Here is a 16,314-nt window from a genome sequence, read left to right as displayed (position 1 = left end):
TTTATGTTGGAGTTGGTCGATGCCCTTGCTAGTGTTTTCCTACCGCAAAGACTTCTACTTGAAAACTACTGCAATGGTCAGGGAGCTTAATTGGCCGCCTGATGTTCAGCTCTGCGCAATAAATCCCTACATCTACACCGTCCATCCTTTTCGAGCCGTCAGTAAATATACAGGGTGAACGATATGAAGTGTTACCAACTTCACACTGCCTGCATCTCTAAAACAGCTCACCATCAACATCAAAATTGTTCTAATGACAGTTCAATATATTGTTTATAAGCCATCAAAATCATCATCATTTGCGTCTCAGTTTAGTTGATTTTTTTTTCTGTGATGGAATTCAAACGTAATAGTGTGATTGCATTATATTTGGCTGGAAAACCACAACCAGCCATTGTTCGTGAGCTCAGTCACCTCAAAGTGAATAAAATTTTTGTGTATCGCACTGTAAATCGTTACAATGATACTGGTAGCATTGCAAAACGCTATGGAGGTGGACCAAAAAAACCGCAACAACGCCAGAAATGGTTCGGAAAGTGAAGGCTCGACTTGAACGAAATCCACGTCCAAGTGGAAGAAAAATGGCCAAAGAACTGAAAATATCGCAAGACAGCATTCGACGCATATTGAAAAATGAGCTTAAGGTCAAGGCTTACAAGTTCCAAACAGCGCACGATTTTTTACCCCAGCAAAAAAAGTTCGGTGCGAAAGAGCAAAGGAGTTGTTGCGCTTGTACGAACATGGCGAATTTCCTAAAATTTTGTTTTCTGATGAAAAAAATTCCCCAATTGAGCAGTTCATACACACTCAAAACGATCGTGTTTGCTTGACCGAACGCTCATACGAGAATTTGAGCCTACGTATGGCCACTCGAAGCAATTTCCCATCGCAAGTAATGGTTTGGGCCGCAGTGACCGCTGATGGACGCTCTCCAATCGTTTTTATCGAGCCTGGTGTCAAAGTGAATGCGACTTATTATCGGGAAAATGTTTTAGAAGACCATGGACGTTCCAACAGGACTCGGCACCGACTCATAAAGCTCGTGTGAATAGTTAAGATAGTGAGAATAGTTAAAAAATCATGTTCCACACTTCATTTCGTCCACACGACGGCTTTCGAATTCGCCAGACGCAAATCCGATGGACCATTTTAGAGAGCAAGGTGAGGACTAAGAAATATGCCAGTATGGATGCGCTGAAAAAAGCAATTATACGGGAGTGGGCCAAAATACCTCAAGATCACATTCGTGCAGAAAGCAACTATAGTCAAGGCAAAAGGTGGTCATATCGAGCTAAAGTGAATATATTTCAAAGTTGTAATCATTTTTGAACAATTTTGTCTTTGAAATCAATAAAAACTAATTTCACACAAAAAAGTTATGGTGTTTTGAATAGGTAACACTTCATATCGTTCATTCTGTATTAAGTGCATTGGGGCTAGGTTTCATACCTCTTTTCCATCCCTCTTCTATGGTTGTTCGGAATCTCTTCTACATGACTATATTGGTCCGATAACTCATACCTATTGAGCTATGTCCGAATATTTTACAGGTAAATTCACCCTTGCGTTACGTCTTGCGGCAGGTCGAGCTGCTACACCTTCTGCCGCAATGTCAATCGGTGGTAGGTTGAGTATTCTTTCAAGTGCTGCCGTAGGAGTAGTTACTCCTTTTGGTATGTTTAGTGTCAAAATCAAACACTTATCGAAATTTAAATTGGTGTGATGATGAATGATAATTTATTTCATATTATATTTGTAAACAGCTTTCATTGCAATTATCGTTTAGTTCATACACATACATACAAACAACACTTGTATACTTAAAGTACATATAACATTTTTATTAGCATTCATAGTTAATATATCCACCATTTGTCTTCTTGAGCCGATTTCTTATTTTTTTTCTTTTGTTTTTCTTTTGTTTTTTGTTTGTTTTGCTTTTATTCATAATTGATATTAAGAAGTATTAAGCTGCTACAGACTAAGCGACTGGAATGAGTGTGCAACTTACAACTAGAAAAATCTTTTATACTCGTATTTAAATGATTAGTATGCAAAAAGTGGTCGTGAATCCGGTGTGCGCCTACAAGTAGCCGTGTCCGGCCACTTCGGCTGGTATGTAGCCCTCACGCCCATCCCGGGTGCGCACGTAGAACCACTGCTGATGATCTTTGGACTCCCGACACTCACAAAGCGTTACTATTTCGCCCTTGTGCAGCACAATGCTGTCGGTGGAATAATCAGTATTGATGGCGACAAGCGTTTGACGTAAGCCATGCTGCTTTCTGCTGGCCATGTGTAAGACGCCGGCGTTTTGCTGTTGATTGGTGTCGTGCACGCTCCCGTTGATTGGAGTCTTCGCCGCAAAGCTGGCGCTGTGCGACACAGAGGCTACGCTAGCAGCTTGCGAAACACTACCCATAGTCGAAATGTTCGCGTTCTTTGGATGAAGGTGTTGACCGTTATGGCCGTTCGTGATGTACGGCCCAGTGATCAGGTGCTTCTGGTGCAACTGCTGTAGTTGTTGTTGTTGTTGTTGCATATGTTTCTGCACATGCAACTTTGACTTGTGTTGCTGCTGCTGGAGCGTGACGTATTCATCGTTACCGCTGTTGCGCAAAGCCAGCGCTTGTTTGGTGGATTTGAGCTGTGCGTATGCCTTTTCGACTAGTCGCGGCTGTGATGCTGCGCGTAAATACAAACTATCCACCTGATGTTCACCGCAAGTGGAGGCAGCGGCGGAAATGACTGAGGTATTGCCATTTTTCGCATCGTCATCGGTGCCGACTGCATCGCCGCGCTTGCCGCGTGGCGTGCGTGCGCCATCGGAACGTGTACCACCGCGTAGTCGTATCTCCTTTTCGGAATCGGTCATATTGCCACCAGGTCGAGGAAATATATCGCCATTGGACTCCCAACAGGGTGCTGGCTTGTTGTTGCTCGTGCTGCCGCTACGCGCGCTGGGCGGTAGTATGCCGAGGGGCAGACAACAGGAATAGCCAACATAACCCTCTTCCGCGTGTGGCGTTTGTACATATAACCAATTTTGGTTTTTGAAAACCGCATTCACGACCATGCCCAGTGGTAGTGGAATTTCGATTTGATGTTGCCCAGGCCGCGTTTGGTACAAAGTACTGGGTGTCGATAATACGACCGGTATGTTGCCGGGCGAAGCTAGCGAACACTTCGAGAGAAACTCATCCACATTGCTAATCTCGTAACCGAACTTTGGACCACGATTGCGTTCGCGTCGTTTGCGATGCCGGTGTCGACGTTGATGGCCGTCCGATGCCGCTATTAGACTTGGTTCGGAGTAAGTGCCTTTCAAAGACTTTAGCTCATCCTTTTCCAAAACAACGCAATTGGTGTTGGCCGCACCCGATGCTGCTACCGACGCGCAACCATTTTTCGCCAATTGATTTGCCTCAGCACCATCCGCCTTGGCTCTGCCGTTCGCCTGCAATGTTGCCATTTTAGATGCCAGCCTCTTACGTATCTCATTGCGTTTCTTGGCCAATGAAAGCGCGTCGCTGGTATCGTAACTCTTCGGCAGTCGTTGTGGTGTACAGACGAATAATAGCTCGCGGGAGGGTGCACGTGACTTATCCCTGTATTCCAGCAAATTTTGATTGCTGAAAAATTTTTGTGGTGCCAAAGCATTAGCTGGCATATAAGCGGTGGGCGTGGTAGCATACCCGTTTAGTGGGTCATTACTACCGGGCAATTGTTTTAGACGATATCGTTTCGTTGTTGTGGTTGTTGTTGTGGTAGTAGCCGTATTTGTAGTCGACGTGGTGGTCAACTGTGTCGGTACCACTTCGGTGCGTTGCTTCGGTTCGGCCGTACCAATCACACAACCGTTATTATTATTCGGTGTTTCGGCTGTGCCATTACCGAGTTTTTTCGTAGTACCCGGTTCGTCGTCACCATCATTTGTTGGCGTTTGTACTTCGTTTGGTTGTTGCTGTTGGCTCTGTTGTTGTTGCTCTCTTAATACCCAAGTCAGTGAGATACGCGGCCGGCGTAGGCTCAAATTCTGACCCATGTCCCGTTGAGTTGAATTCTTTATTAATCTTTGGTACTCGACGTCTGGGCTTTTAACGCATGCCACGTTTAACGGTGCGCCAACATCGTTCCTACAGACTAGTTCAGGTGTGCTAATCGCTCGAGCAGCCTGAATCTGCCAACTACCAGGCTGGAGCTCTCTAAATAGTTCAGCTTCCCGATCGCGAGTCACTGGACGGATTTCTTCTATTTCCACATAATCTGTTGAGCACCGACTTTGGGTGCGAGCTGGTGGCGTAGGCGTAAAATTGCTCACAGAGCTGTCGCTAGTGTCATTGGCTTCAATCGGCTGTTCGAGATGTTGATGAAGGATAAGAGAGCAGGCGTGTAGCAAGTCAGGGCAATAGGCATCTATGAAAACAAAAAGAAGAACTTGAGTTAAGAACCAAAGCAATCGTGTGTGTTTCGATAAGGAGGCAGAGCAAGAAATATTAGTAAAGTTGTCCTCAGTGAGGTTCAGCGCGCTGGACAGGGCAAGTTTATTGGGATGGCAGCCCTTGGTCGGGAGAAACCCGGGTCATTCCGGTGTGTAGAACTGACTGCCATGGGAATGAGTTGTCGTAAGTCGTCGTTGGTGATTTTATCTTTACGAACTAAGTCTAAAATATTTTGACTTTTAGTATTATAATTGGGGCTGCGGTCAAATAGGGTTCAACTAACAGAATATTTTGCTACACCTTCCAGCGCGGTTTGATAAATAAAATGCAATGAAAAGCAACAAAAGCTACTTTGGACTAAGTAGGCATTTGAGTAGGAAAGTCCTCCCTCAACGAACAAAACTAACACTCTACAAGACTCTCAACACGCTCGTCCTATTGTCTGATGCAGAAGCTTGGACGATGACAATATCCGATGAAGCGACGCTTGGAGTGTTTGAGAGAGACATTCTGCGTAAGATTTTTGGACCTTTGCACATTGGCAATGGCGAATATCGCAGGCGATGGAACGATGAGCTGTATGAGCTTTACTGTGACATAGACATAGCGCAGCGAATAAAGATCCAGCGGCTTCGTTAGGTGGGTCATGTCGTCCGAATGGTTACAAATGCTCCTGGATGGAAAAAGTTCTCGATGCGGTACCAGCTGGTGGTAGTAGAGGAAGAGGAAGACCTCCTCTGCGTTGGAAATATCAGGTGGAGCAGAACTTGGCTTCACTTGGTGTGTCCAATTGGCGCCGGTTAACACGAGAAAGAAACGACTGACGCTCCTTGTTAAACTCGGTCGAAATCGGGTAAGCAGTTATCGCGCCAATCAAGAAGAAGGAGAACTCTGATTTCAGCAACTAATGGCGATTTCGCTTCGTCGCAAAAACCCTTTCGGATTGCGATTGAGTATCATCTTTAAATTGTCAAACGATTGATTTATTGACCTACCCTATTAATATTGTTTCTAACTACCTCCAAAAGCTACACAAAAGCTTATTTAGATGTATCAGTCTCGCACTCACCAAGTAGCAGTAAAGCGCCAGTATGAGACCCCCAACAGGCAGATATCTAAAGCCAACCAGAGCCAACCTTTAGGTTGGTGCATTGCCCCAGGTTTTCGAGGAAAGGAGCACTCAGGAATCTTAATCATCTAGCCACCAAACCCGGACATTTACAGAGAAAGAGGTCAACAGTATTCTTCTCTGAAAGGTCCCCACAACTTCTGCAATGGGGATTTAATGGTAAACCTAGCTTTTCCGCATGTGTGCGGGTCGTCTAATGACCGATAAACACAGCTAAGAGTTTGGAAAAATGAATGGCGTGAATGGGAACTTTGAGGACTTTCTGAATCTTCCGTTTATTGTATCGGAGCCACATGGTTTCCGAAATAGCACATGAAGAGATGGAGCTACATCGCTTCTGCGTTTTCTTGCGAAATAAGTTGTGTAGTTCCCCTTTAACAACAGTCAGTGGGATGGCAATGGCCGAGGAGGAGGTCTCTGAGACCAATTCAGTCGACCCCGGCGAGCTCATCAGCAATTTTTTTCCCCTCTATGTTCCTATGTCCTGGAACCCAGATTTGATCTCCTCCTTACAGTAGTTGACCAGTTTGTATCACCATGGCGTCATTAGAGCTTTAATCGCGGCTTGACTATCGTGTTAATATTCCCCTCGCATGCCTGGCGGATGGCAAAGACTTCTGTCTGAAAAACACAGTTTTCGGCAGTTTTAAGGAAATAGTTATATTGGCTGATTTAGAGAACACCTCTGCTCCGTCTCCCGATTCCATTTGGAGCCGCCTGCGTAGACAGTTTACCAACTTCAGTGCAGATTTTCTCCTCATTCCAATTCTACCTACTTGGAAAGATTTCCCTGGCACGAGCCTCAAACTGCAGTTTGATCATAGAGAGCTATGTACGAAGTTTGGAGAAGTGCATGAGAGAGAAATACGATAAATACTGCCTAAAACTGCTACCATGCCCCTTGAGCGACTGTCTCCAGCGACCAACCTCTTTCAACCTGATTGCACTTTGAGCAGGGAAGGAAATAACTTTAAAATTGACGGGAAGTAAGTACAAAACGACATTCAGTCCTTTTGTTCCTCAGCTTAGTGATATTATAGCGCTTCCGAAGAGCTTCCCACCAAACCAGGCATCCATACGTTAAAATGGGAAATACAGTAAAAAAGTAAGAGTAAATAGGAGGAGAATTTGTTGGACTTGCAATTGCTTAAGTGGAGCGAAGTAGGCTATGTATTCATTTCGTTCGGTGGAATAAGATGATGGCTTTATGACATAAAAATGTGTTGGGCCTCAATATGAAAGAGATTTTAAAATTTCAGTAATGCATTAAAATTTTAGTGACATGAAAATTAGTTAGTAAAAAAGCGAAAAGGCTGGCATGTGCCATCGACAACTTCATATCGATGGTTTTCGAGAAAAGCGACATAACTCAAAATTAACTCAAAATTCGGAGTTTTGCCGTTAAAAGCAAAAATCAACTACAGAGTTTATATATTTTTATCTGGAAAAGCGTCATAAGCGAATCTTGAAGCAATTCTGAGAGATGGCGTTAGTGTTGTTTTGTCAGGTGATCGAATTGGCGCGTTACTTATCTAAAAAACTGACCTAACTCAGTATTTTGTATTTTTGAATTATGTCACTTTTCTCGAAAACCATCGATATGTCATCGAATTGACAGTGGGCATACCTCTTAAGCCGCGGCCAATACGCTGTTGACGGCACTGTTGGCGTCGTTCACTACCAACTGGCAAACGAGCATAAGCCTCGCTATCGCTGCTGCTACCGCCGAGTTGATTGCTGCTGTTAAAATGATAATTGTTGTTGTGCCTATAGTCAAAGCTGCAGTTGCTGCTGCTGGTGCTGTCTGTGCTTGCGGCGTTAATATTCGATAGACGCTGTTGCTGCAGCAAATGTAAACGCCTGCGACGGCGCAATTGTTGTTGTTGCTGCTGCTGTTGTTGCTCTCCAAGCTGCAAATGTGCTTCAAGTAATCGCTCTTGCTGTTGCTCTTGCTCTTGCTGCTCAACTGTTGCCGCCACATTCTCACTATGTTGCACTAATTGCTGTCTTTGTTGCTGTTGATGATATACAATACTATTTGCCGGCAACACAACTTCACGATAATCTGCGGCATTATGGCCCAGTTGAGCGCTGAAAGGTTGACATTGTTGCCAGATCTCTGGACTACGTGCAACAGCGTTTACAATCACACCACCATCAGCTGTAGCCCCACCAGCAACACCCACATCCACACCACTATGCGGCGTATAAGAGGGTGGTGGTGTGGCTGGCAGTGAATCGTAGACTGGTGGTGGAGTTCTGCACAACACCCGATTACCAAATTGATTCCGCTCACTCACGTTGCCTTCTCGTATGCCTCGTGGTTGGTGTGTCGTCAAGTTGTCTAAAGGATTTACCACGCGAAGCGTAAGAGCTTCACCGGATGTTAGGGTTGTTGATGAGGATGGCAATGGACTACGTTGGGCTCCTCGCTGTTGTTGTTGTTGCTGATGTACTTGCCCTTGCTCTTGGCTATGTCTGTGTCTGTGCTGTCCTTGGCGTTCTGCAAATTAAATGAAAAGGCAAAAGATAACAATGAAACTGAATGCCAAGAGATTAAAAGAGAAAAAGTTGCAAATCTATTTAGGGTTGCGAATGTTACTTGCAGGGGGATGGGTTTTGGTGTATGGAATATTTTTGGTATTCTATTGCTTCGCAAGCAATTCAAAAGCAAATACGCAAATTAGTGTTACGAAGTATTTGAATAACTCCAAGCAACCCCACAGGTTTTGCTAAAATATGCTGCGGCGGGTTCTAATTTTTTCTTTTATTGTTTTTATATCCATATAACATTTCAGGGCATGTATGCATACAGGTGTGTGTGTGTGTGCATGTGCATTGTATGACTCGCCTTTGTAGCATATTTTTTTTAATTACTAAACTTGAGCTTCCTTTGATGGCTTCAAAGTACTTATTCGTTTTTTTAAATGCTCAATTTTTGGTTTTTTTTTATTGTTGCTTTCAAAGTGTTTTTTTGTTTTATCTGTTTGCGAAAATTTGCACTTGAAATCTTTTAGAGAAATAAATCGTTTTTGCTTATTTATTATTCCGATTTGCCTGCTTAGTAAAATATATGCACACAAATACACTCACACAAATAAAGCTTCATGCGAGATTCGTTTGAAAGGTCCATGCAGTCTTTGCAGCATAGCTAGTATTGAAAAGTTAAAGTTGGTGCTAACACTTAGTACTATTGGGTGCTTTTTTAGCTGCATGACAACGATAGACATGTCGACATTTCTGTTCAGTGAGGTTTGACAAGTCATCATGGATCATTTAACGCCAGAGCAACACTTCCATATTGTGGAAACTTACTTTGAAACAAAAAACAATTCTGTTCGCGAAGTTCATGGTGCACTGGCGGCATCATAGGTCCTTATTTCTCTAGAGATGAGGAACGGCAGCTCGAGCTGAGGAACGGCAGCTCTCGTTACAGTAAATTGCGAGCGCTATCGAGCTATGCTGTTTGAATTTTATTTATTTATTTATTTAATCAGCTAAACAGCGACGACATTTGGTTCCAACAAAACGGCGCACTTTGCCATTCAGCGCAGTGAACAATCGATTTCTTGCAATATTCAAGCCACCATTGACGCCATGCGGGCAAATTTATAATAAAAAGTAGTCAAAAATTGGACTGATTGAATGGACCATGCAACTCGTAGCAGCTGTGGACATGTGCTGGATATCATAAATATAGGGCTGGGGAATAAGTTCATAGCGTTTTTATATTTTTTTCTTCTTTTATTTTACAACGATTTAGTTGCTATTTGGCAAAGGGTAACTATGCAGTCGATAGAACTCTTTCTGCTCTACGAAACTATGTTAATTGTATTTTTGAGTTATCTAATTTTTTATTAGTTTTATGGCTTCGAAATGGAGTACCCAGGAGGCAAAAATCAACACTTTCGAAACCTGCTCTTCTTTGCTTTTCATCGAGGTCAAAAAGCTGTGAAACAGCACGGGACATTTGCGACGTGTATGGAGAAGATGTTATAAGCGAGTCGCGAGACTACAGCCAGTAAAATGGTTTGCAAAGTTCAAAAATGGCGACCGCAGCGAAAGGCCTTCTGAATTCACTGAAGAACGTCTCAATTCTCGTTTGAAGGAGAACGACGGCCAAACCAGTCGTGACTTGGCGGAAAAAATGAGCTGCGATCATAAAACGATCAATCATCTTCATTCATTGGGAGCCTGGGTGCCTTACGAGCTCAACGAAAAAACTGAGAAAGCTGCCTTCTCCGCATCTCGCCCGTCATCGAGCAACACGCTGTCATAAACAACGCTTTTTGTACCGAATCGTCACGAGAAATGAGAAATGATGCCTATACATCAATATGAAGCGAAGAAAGGAGTGGGTGGCTCCAGGAAATACGGCAAAGCTGAGAGTCAAGTCGGTTCTTCATCAAAAGAAGATCCTGATATGTGTTTGGTGGAACTGAGAGGGCATGGCGCGCTGGGAAATGCTCGAAAAGAATGCCACGGTCAACAAGGAGCTCTGTATTGCCCAGCTACACCGCGTGAATGAGGCTATTCGACTGAAAGGACCTGATCGACATGGTCAAACCACAAGACAACGGCAGTTCCCATGTTACACAAGTCGTCAAAACCGCACTCCAAGAGCTCGAATGGTATGTCCTTCAGCATCTGGCGTATTCTCCGTGTTCTTGCATCGACCGATTACCATCTTTTCCGCTCCCTGCCAAACCATTTAAAGGGCGTTACCTTCGATAACAAAGAGGCCCTTAAAAACTGGCTCAACAAATTCTTCGACACCATACTAGGCGATTTTTGGCGGAACGGCATCAATAAATTGGTCAAGCGGTGGGAAGAGGTTGTAAACAGCAACGGCGAACATATAATTGATTAACCGATTGATATAATTATTGTTTTTTGTTTCAATAAAAATCTTCGATAAAAACGCTACGAACTTATTCCCCAACCTAATAAATGGCATGAAGTTATCTACCATTTTATAATAAAAAAATTCATTCTAACAATATTTCTGTTGCTTAGTATCATTTTAAGTTCACAAATCTTAAAAAAACACCCGATATATATGTACATTTGTAGTATAAACTACTTTTCCACTCCACTTCAATCGACTTGTTGTGCTGACGTTGATATTTTCATCACTGCTCAGACAATTTGTCACCGGCGTGTAATGCCAGCAGCCGAGCATGCAACATTTTTCGTTATTGCTTTATTGCAACTGATCATTCATGTTACACGCTTGTCGAATACCAGTTATTTATGTCTCTATTTGCAACATTTGTCGCCTTGGCAGCACATTGACTACTGTTTTTGATGCTTGCAGTGCCTGATATGGTTGTTGTTGTTGCTGTGCTTTGCTGCATAGCAATAAACTGCAATCTGTTGCTGGTGCCATGAGCAGCACAGCATTCTGATACGGGAACGTATTAATGCCACTGCTCAATGAGTGGTACCAGCCTTTACTGTAACAAATGGGTGCATAAAAGCAAATTAGGAAATGTGCAAAACTTAATTAGGTTGCATGCAACATCGAAACACTTTCATTTTTTGCCATAAAACATGCAGAGTGCCACAAATAACTAAAGCACTGTGGAGTGTTGTAAGGCAGAAGTGGTAAGGTGAGACGGGAGACTTGCCAAGTTATACATTTGTACATACATACATACATACATACACATGTATGCATATACCATATAATACATTGAGTGGAGGCGTTTTAATACAATTGTGTTGTTGCATTTGCTGCCGCTGCTTGTTGCACATTAGTTCCGCGAAAGCCGGTCGCAACTCATCATCAAAATCACGTAAACCCCATTAAAACTTCTTGGAGGGGCAGAACGAATCGTCATGATTATCATTAATAGCCGCTGCTGCATCGATACAGCAGCAACAGCAACAGCAACAAAAACTATTAGCCACATTATTGAAGTGCAGTGACGTTGTTTTGGCAACAACAAGCAATACACGAATACCCAAATAGAAAAGCAATCCAAGGCATTGCAATTTAGCTTGCAATATAAATACATACATACAATATGTTCAATCACATACATATGCACATATTATACATATATGGTTGTTGTTGTTGCTGTAGTTTGTGCATTCCAATCGCATTAATGTGAAACGCATGCGCGCCAAAAATCGCTACGTGGAGCAACGACAACAACTAAAACAATACTAAACATCATTGGCTATGTAGAAAACTGTGGTTGTTGTTGTTGTGTTGTTGGCGTTGTATTATTGTGGTCGTCGTCAATATGCTTGGCACGACTGTTGACACGCCCTCAAGGGCACACTTTCATTACCCGCCAAAGCAAAATAAAAACAAAAATACTAAACAACTTAAATTGCTCACATGAAACCAACAACGAAACCTCAATGAGCTGGAACAAGCAAAAACAAAAAAAAAAAGAACAACAACAACGAAAAGGAGTAACAATGGCATTAACACGATTCTTGCACGATCTGCGTAAACCATAGAGCACCTTCGCCTTGCAATGAAAGCAAAGAGACACCTATCAGTGAGAAATGCAGTATAGAGCAACAAAAACAATTCTCACCGCGGCTGCGCACAGTGCCTTTCTAAGAGATAATTTAGCAAAGCATGTGAGTAAATACATTTATATGCAGTGCTGACTCGGTAATACGTACAGCCAGCATCACGAGGACGTGTGGATTACTGGAGTGCCCGGATTATTGATGATAAACGACAGTATGAAAACCAATAACACAGTTTATGGAATTAATCATCCGGGAGTGCTCAGGTTAGAGTCTCCGTGCATGAAACAGCAAAATTAAAGAAACAGTTTTTTCTTATAGCGATCGCCTCTCGGGCAGGCAATAGCAAACTTCTGAGCGTATTTCTGCCATGAAAAAGCTTCTCATACAAAACCCTTTGCTGTTTGGAGTCGGAGTTCCTCTATTTGTGGAACAACATCAAGACGCATGCCAAAAATACGAGGAGGAGCTTGGCCAAACAGGCTGTCTAGTTCACAAGTGCCAACTCCGATGTACCCATGTACGTATGTACCCATACTTTATAGTAAGAGGAATTAATTAATTATTCGTAGCTTGTATCGAGACTATGTTTAGTTAGTAGCATATCTTCATCAGCCAAAACGTCAATTGAAATTACTATTTCTTTGTGATTGCCATTCGTTTGAATCGAAGAAGTCGAGTGATTTTCCATTTCCATCCTGACAACACTCCAGCACACGCCTCAGCAGTTGTGCAAAAATAATGGAAATAGAGTTCCTCTGATCCCTTGGGCTACTATTCGTTCTCCAATTTGAAAAAAATGGCGGATGAGAAAAATATTAAAAATATTTTATTAAAACGAGGAGATGAATGAATGAAATGGCTATTTTTCCTATTATTCGGAAGGCATCTACAAACTAGAGCAGTCTTGTATAAGGTATATCACCCAAAAAGGAGACTATAATATGTCGAAAAATAAAAAGAGGTTTACCGCAAATAATTAAGTATATATAAAGTATATATTCAAGGGCCGATGTTGAATGTGACCACAACTAAACGTCAAGTTTTTTTTACATTTCATTTGACATTTTTCAATTTCAGACTAACTCAATTTGAACCACACTCGAACCACAATCGAACAATGCGTTAAAGTTATTCAGGCTTATTATGAAAACAGGCGTTCAAATCAAAATGCATATCGCGCACTTCATCTTCAGTGATGAGGCACATTTTCACCTCAGTGGATTCGTCAATAGGCAGAATTGCCGCATTTGGGTGAATGATAATCCAAGAGTGATTGCCGAAAAACCAATGTACCCACAAATAGTGACTGTTTGGTGCGGTTTATGAGCCGGCGGTATCATTGGGCCGTATTTTTTCCAAAATGAGGCCGGTCAGGCAGTTACTGTGAATAGTGTTCGCTATCGTGAGATGATAACGAATTTTTTATGGCCCGAATTGGAAGATATGGATGTGGACGATATGTGGTTTCAATAGGACGGTGCAAATTGTCACACAGCTAACGAAACAATGGCTCGTTTCTGAAGGCCGTGCACCTCGGTGCCTCCTTTTTCAGAGTTCCAAATAAATCCGAATTTCTCAGTCGATTTCACATTTCTCGGTTTAACGAGTGGTAAGTTTGCAAAGTTATGTGAACAGATCCGCCGGCATTCTGTATTTTTCTTCCTCTCTCCTTCCAATACTGTAACCGTAGCCTTTCAAAAACTCATCTAGACTTAAATTGTCGGCATGTGCAAGAGAAGGAGACAATACAATACCTTTTCTGCCATTCTCTGGCACTACTTATCCGAAGGCTGAAATACTCGACAGAAATCTCTTCTAAAAGGCAGAACCTTGTGAAAATCGTTTTAAATGTAAAGTGCCTTGAGTATGCAATTGCGACTCTATACTCCCGTGCAGTATTAAAAAAGACCAGGAACCTAAAACTAGATATCCTACCTCAACTAGTCAAACCGAATCTATACAGTTTTGCTGTTTAGCTTTCTTTTGAGGATCCTGATCTCATTTTAGGCAAGAGTTTTGCTGTGCATTAAGATTGACTTAGATAAACTGAGTTTCCTCTCTTTGCTCTATTTAACCTCATTTGATGAAAATAATTTTGAATGGAAATCAAAATTTTATTTATTAGTTTCTCGCTGTCAAATGAGTTCCAAAATTTTTTTTGTCACTATTTATGAGCCTCTGATCCTATTGTATGGCGCAGTAGCTTTGACGATGGCAATATCCGGTGAGGCGGTTATGGGAGTGCCCCAGAAATTTTTGGATATTTGACAGCGAAAAGCGCAGACGATGGATCTATGAGCTTTAAAACGACATATAAATAACGCAGCGAATAAAGATCCCTCGGCTATAAGCACCCTAGCTCTGAAAGTATTGGATGTGGTACTCACTGATGATAGAGATTAAAATAAAGATCTGCTTTAAGGTGCACATCAGGCTTAGAATAAATTTGCTTGACTTGGTGTGGTCCAGGTCCCATGTCGCACAAGTCGTCAAATCCGCACTCCAAGAGCTCGAATGGGATGCCCTTCAGTATCTGTCGTATTCTCCGGACCTTGCATCGACCGATTATCATCGTTTCCGCTCCCTGTCAAACCATTTGAAGGGCGTTACCTTCTTTGTTGCCCTTAAAAACTGGCTCAACAAATTCTTCGACACCAGACTAGGCGATTTTTGGCGGAACGGCATCAACAAATTGGTCGAGAGGTGAGAAGAGGTTGTAAACAGCATCGGCGAATATATAAATGATTAACTTTTTGATATCATTATTGTTTTTTGTTTAAATAAAACAAATGAACGGTAAAAACGCTTTACGAACTTATTCCTCAACCCAATATAAAAAAGGCTTATTTTCAGATCATCAAAACAAACGAAGTCACTGTGCAGCGCACGATTGCTTAACTCTGGCAGTCCGCATACGAATACGATGTGTTCCATTGAAACCATTATCAGCCGAATTTCCGCTCAAAAGCGTCGTACTCACTGAATAATTTGTTCTCCGCCACTCCACCGCTTTGCCTAAGTTGTTGTAGTATACATTGGCCATACCTATATCTACATACATACATACCCAACTTACTACACATGAATGTACTTGCCGATCAATGCGCGCACTATGATTAGCTTAGCTTTGGCGTTGATCATGTAAAGGTCGTTAAATTACGACATGATATATGCGATTTTAGGGGAAATCATTGTTGTAATACACTCAGTCAAGTCACTTATGATTGGTTCACACACACACACACTGCTTCGGTGGCTGTCATCAAAGCTGGCCAGAGGAAAGCAACCGGCACATTTGTATACACTTTTGCATGACCTCAGATTTAACGTAACACAATTTCGATTTTCATTTTATGAATATTTTTAGCAAAACCACTTCTTCGTCTACCTTCCACACTTGATTGTTCGATGGCCAGAGTGGCAATGCCACCAGCAGCAGTGGAGGTAGAGTCATATGGCCGTTGGCATTCGTGTTTAGATAGCAACATTGTAGTAGTTCTACTATATTCCACAAATTATTGCCAATTGACACACCATGCAGCAGACGATCATTGCGCAGCCGTCGTTGCGGCAGAAATAATTGCATCGCGATACGCTCCTTCCTCCAATACTTCGTTTGCCGTTGACTGACGTTTGTCCATTGAAGTGTATGTGCACACACACATACAAGCATATATGCATATGTATGCAGCCTCAGTCTTAACCAACGCGATCATCACCCAATTTTTTCACATATCGACTGCGAATTCTCGTCACGTTTTTTACATCTCCGCGATGTTTGAATTTTTATTGACCACGAGTCGATCAAAATATATTAGAGGCAGAGAAATCGTTGCTAATATGACAAAAATAGAGATAAAGATGCCTACGCTACATCAGAAAGGATTTCGAAAAACGTAAACTGCAAAATAAAGTCGCACAGTTGGGTCTACTTTAGAGAGCCGATTCGAATTTATATTCGGTCGAAAATTGTATGGGGAATGTATTTGGCACAACAGCAACTCTCGTTCTTAACAACACTCTTCATACCATTATAATAATAAAAAAAAAACGAACAACATGAAAAAGAAAAAGTTATCTTCTTCTTCTTCTTAATTGGCGCGATAACCGCTTACGCGATTTTGGCCGAGTTTAACAAAGTGCGCCAGTAGTTTATTTCTCGTGCTAACCGGCGCCAATTTGACACACCAAGGAAAGCCAAGTCCTTCTCCACCTGATATTTCCAACGTACAGGAGGCCTTCCTCTTC

At 42.3% G+C, this 16,314-nt stretch overlaps 1 protein-coding gene across 1 annotated transcript; it reads right to left on the bottom strand.

The window, feature by feature from the left end:
• Positions 1-1,766: 1,766 nt before the first annotated feature.
• On the bottom strand, positions 1,767-15,554 carry LOC129240564 (uncharacterized). The gene is made up of 3 exons (XM_054876464.1): positions 15,455-15,554; positions 7,199-8,074; positions 1,767-4,416 (listed from the first exon to the last, which is right to left on the bottom strand). Exons 1-3 carry the CDS (start codon positions 15,552-15,554, stop codon positions 2,084-2,086), a joined length of 3,309 nt encoding a protein of 1,102 aa, XP_054732439.1. The 3' UTR covers positions 1,767-2,083.
• Between the last annotated feature and the right edge of the window lie 760 nt (positions 15,555-16,314).

Source organism: Anastrepha obliqua, chromosome 3, assembly GCF_027943255.1.
Source record: "Anastrepha obliqua isolate idAnaObli1 chromosome 3, idAnaObli1_1.0, whole genome shotgun sequence".
NCBI classification, from domain to species: domain Eukaryota; kingdom Metazoa; phylum Arthropoda; class Insecta; order Diptera; family Tephritidae; genus Anastrepha; species Anastrepha obliqua.
Note: the sequence above shows the minus strand (reverse complement) of the source record. Positions and strands in the feature narration are given on the sequence as shown.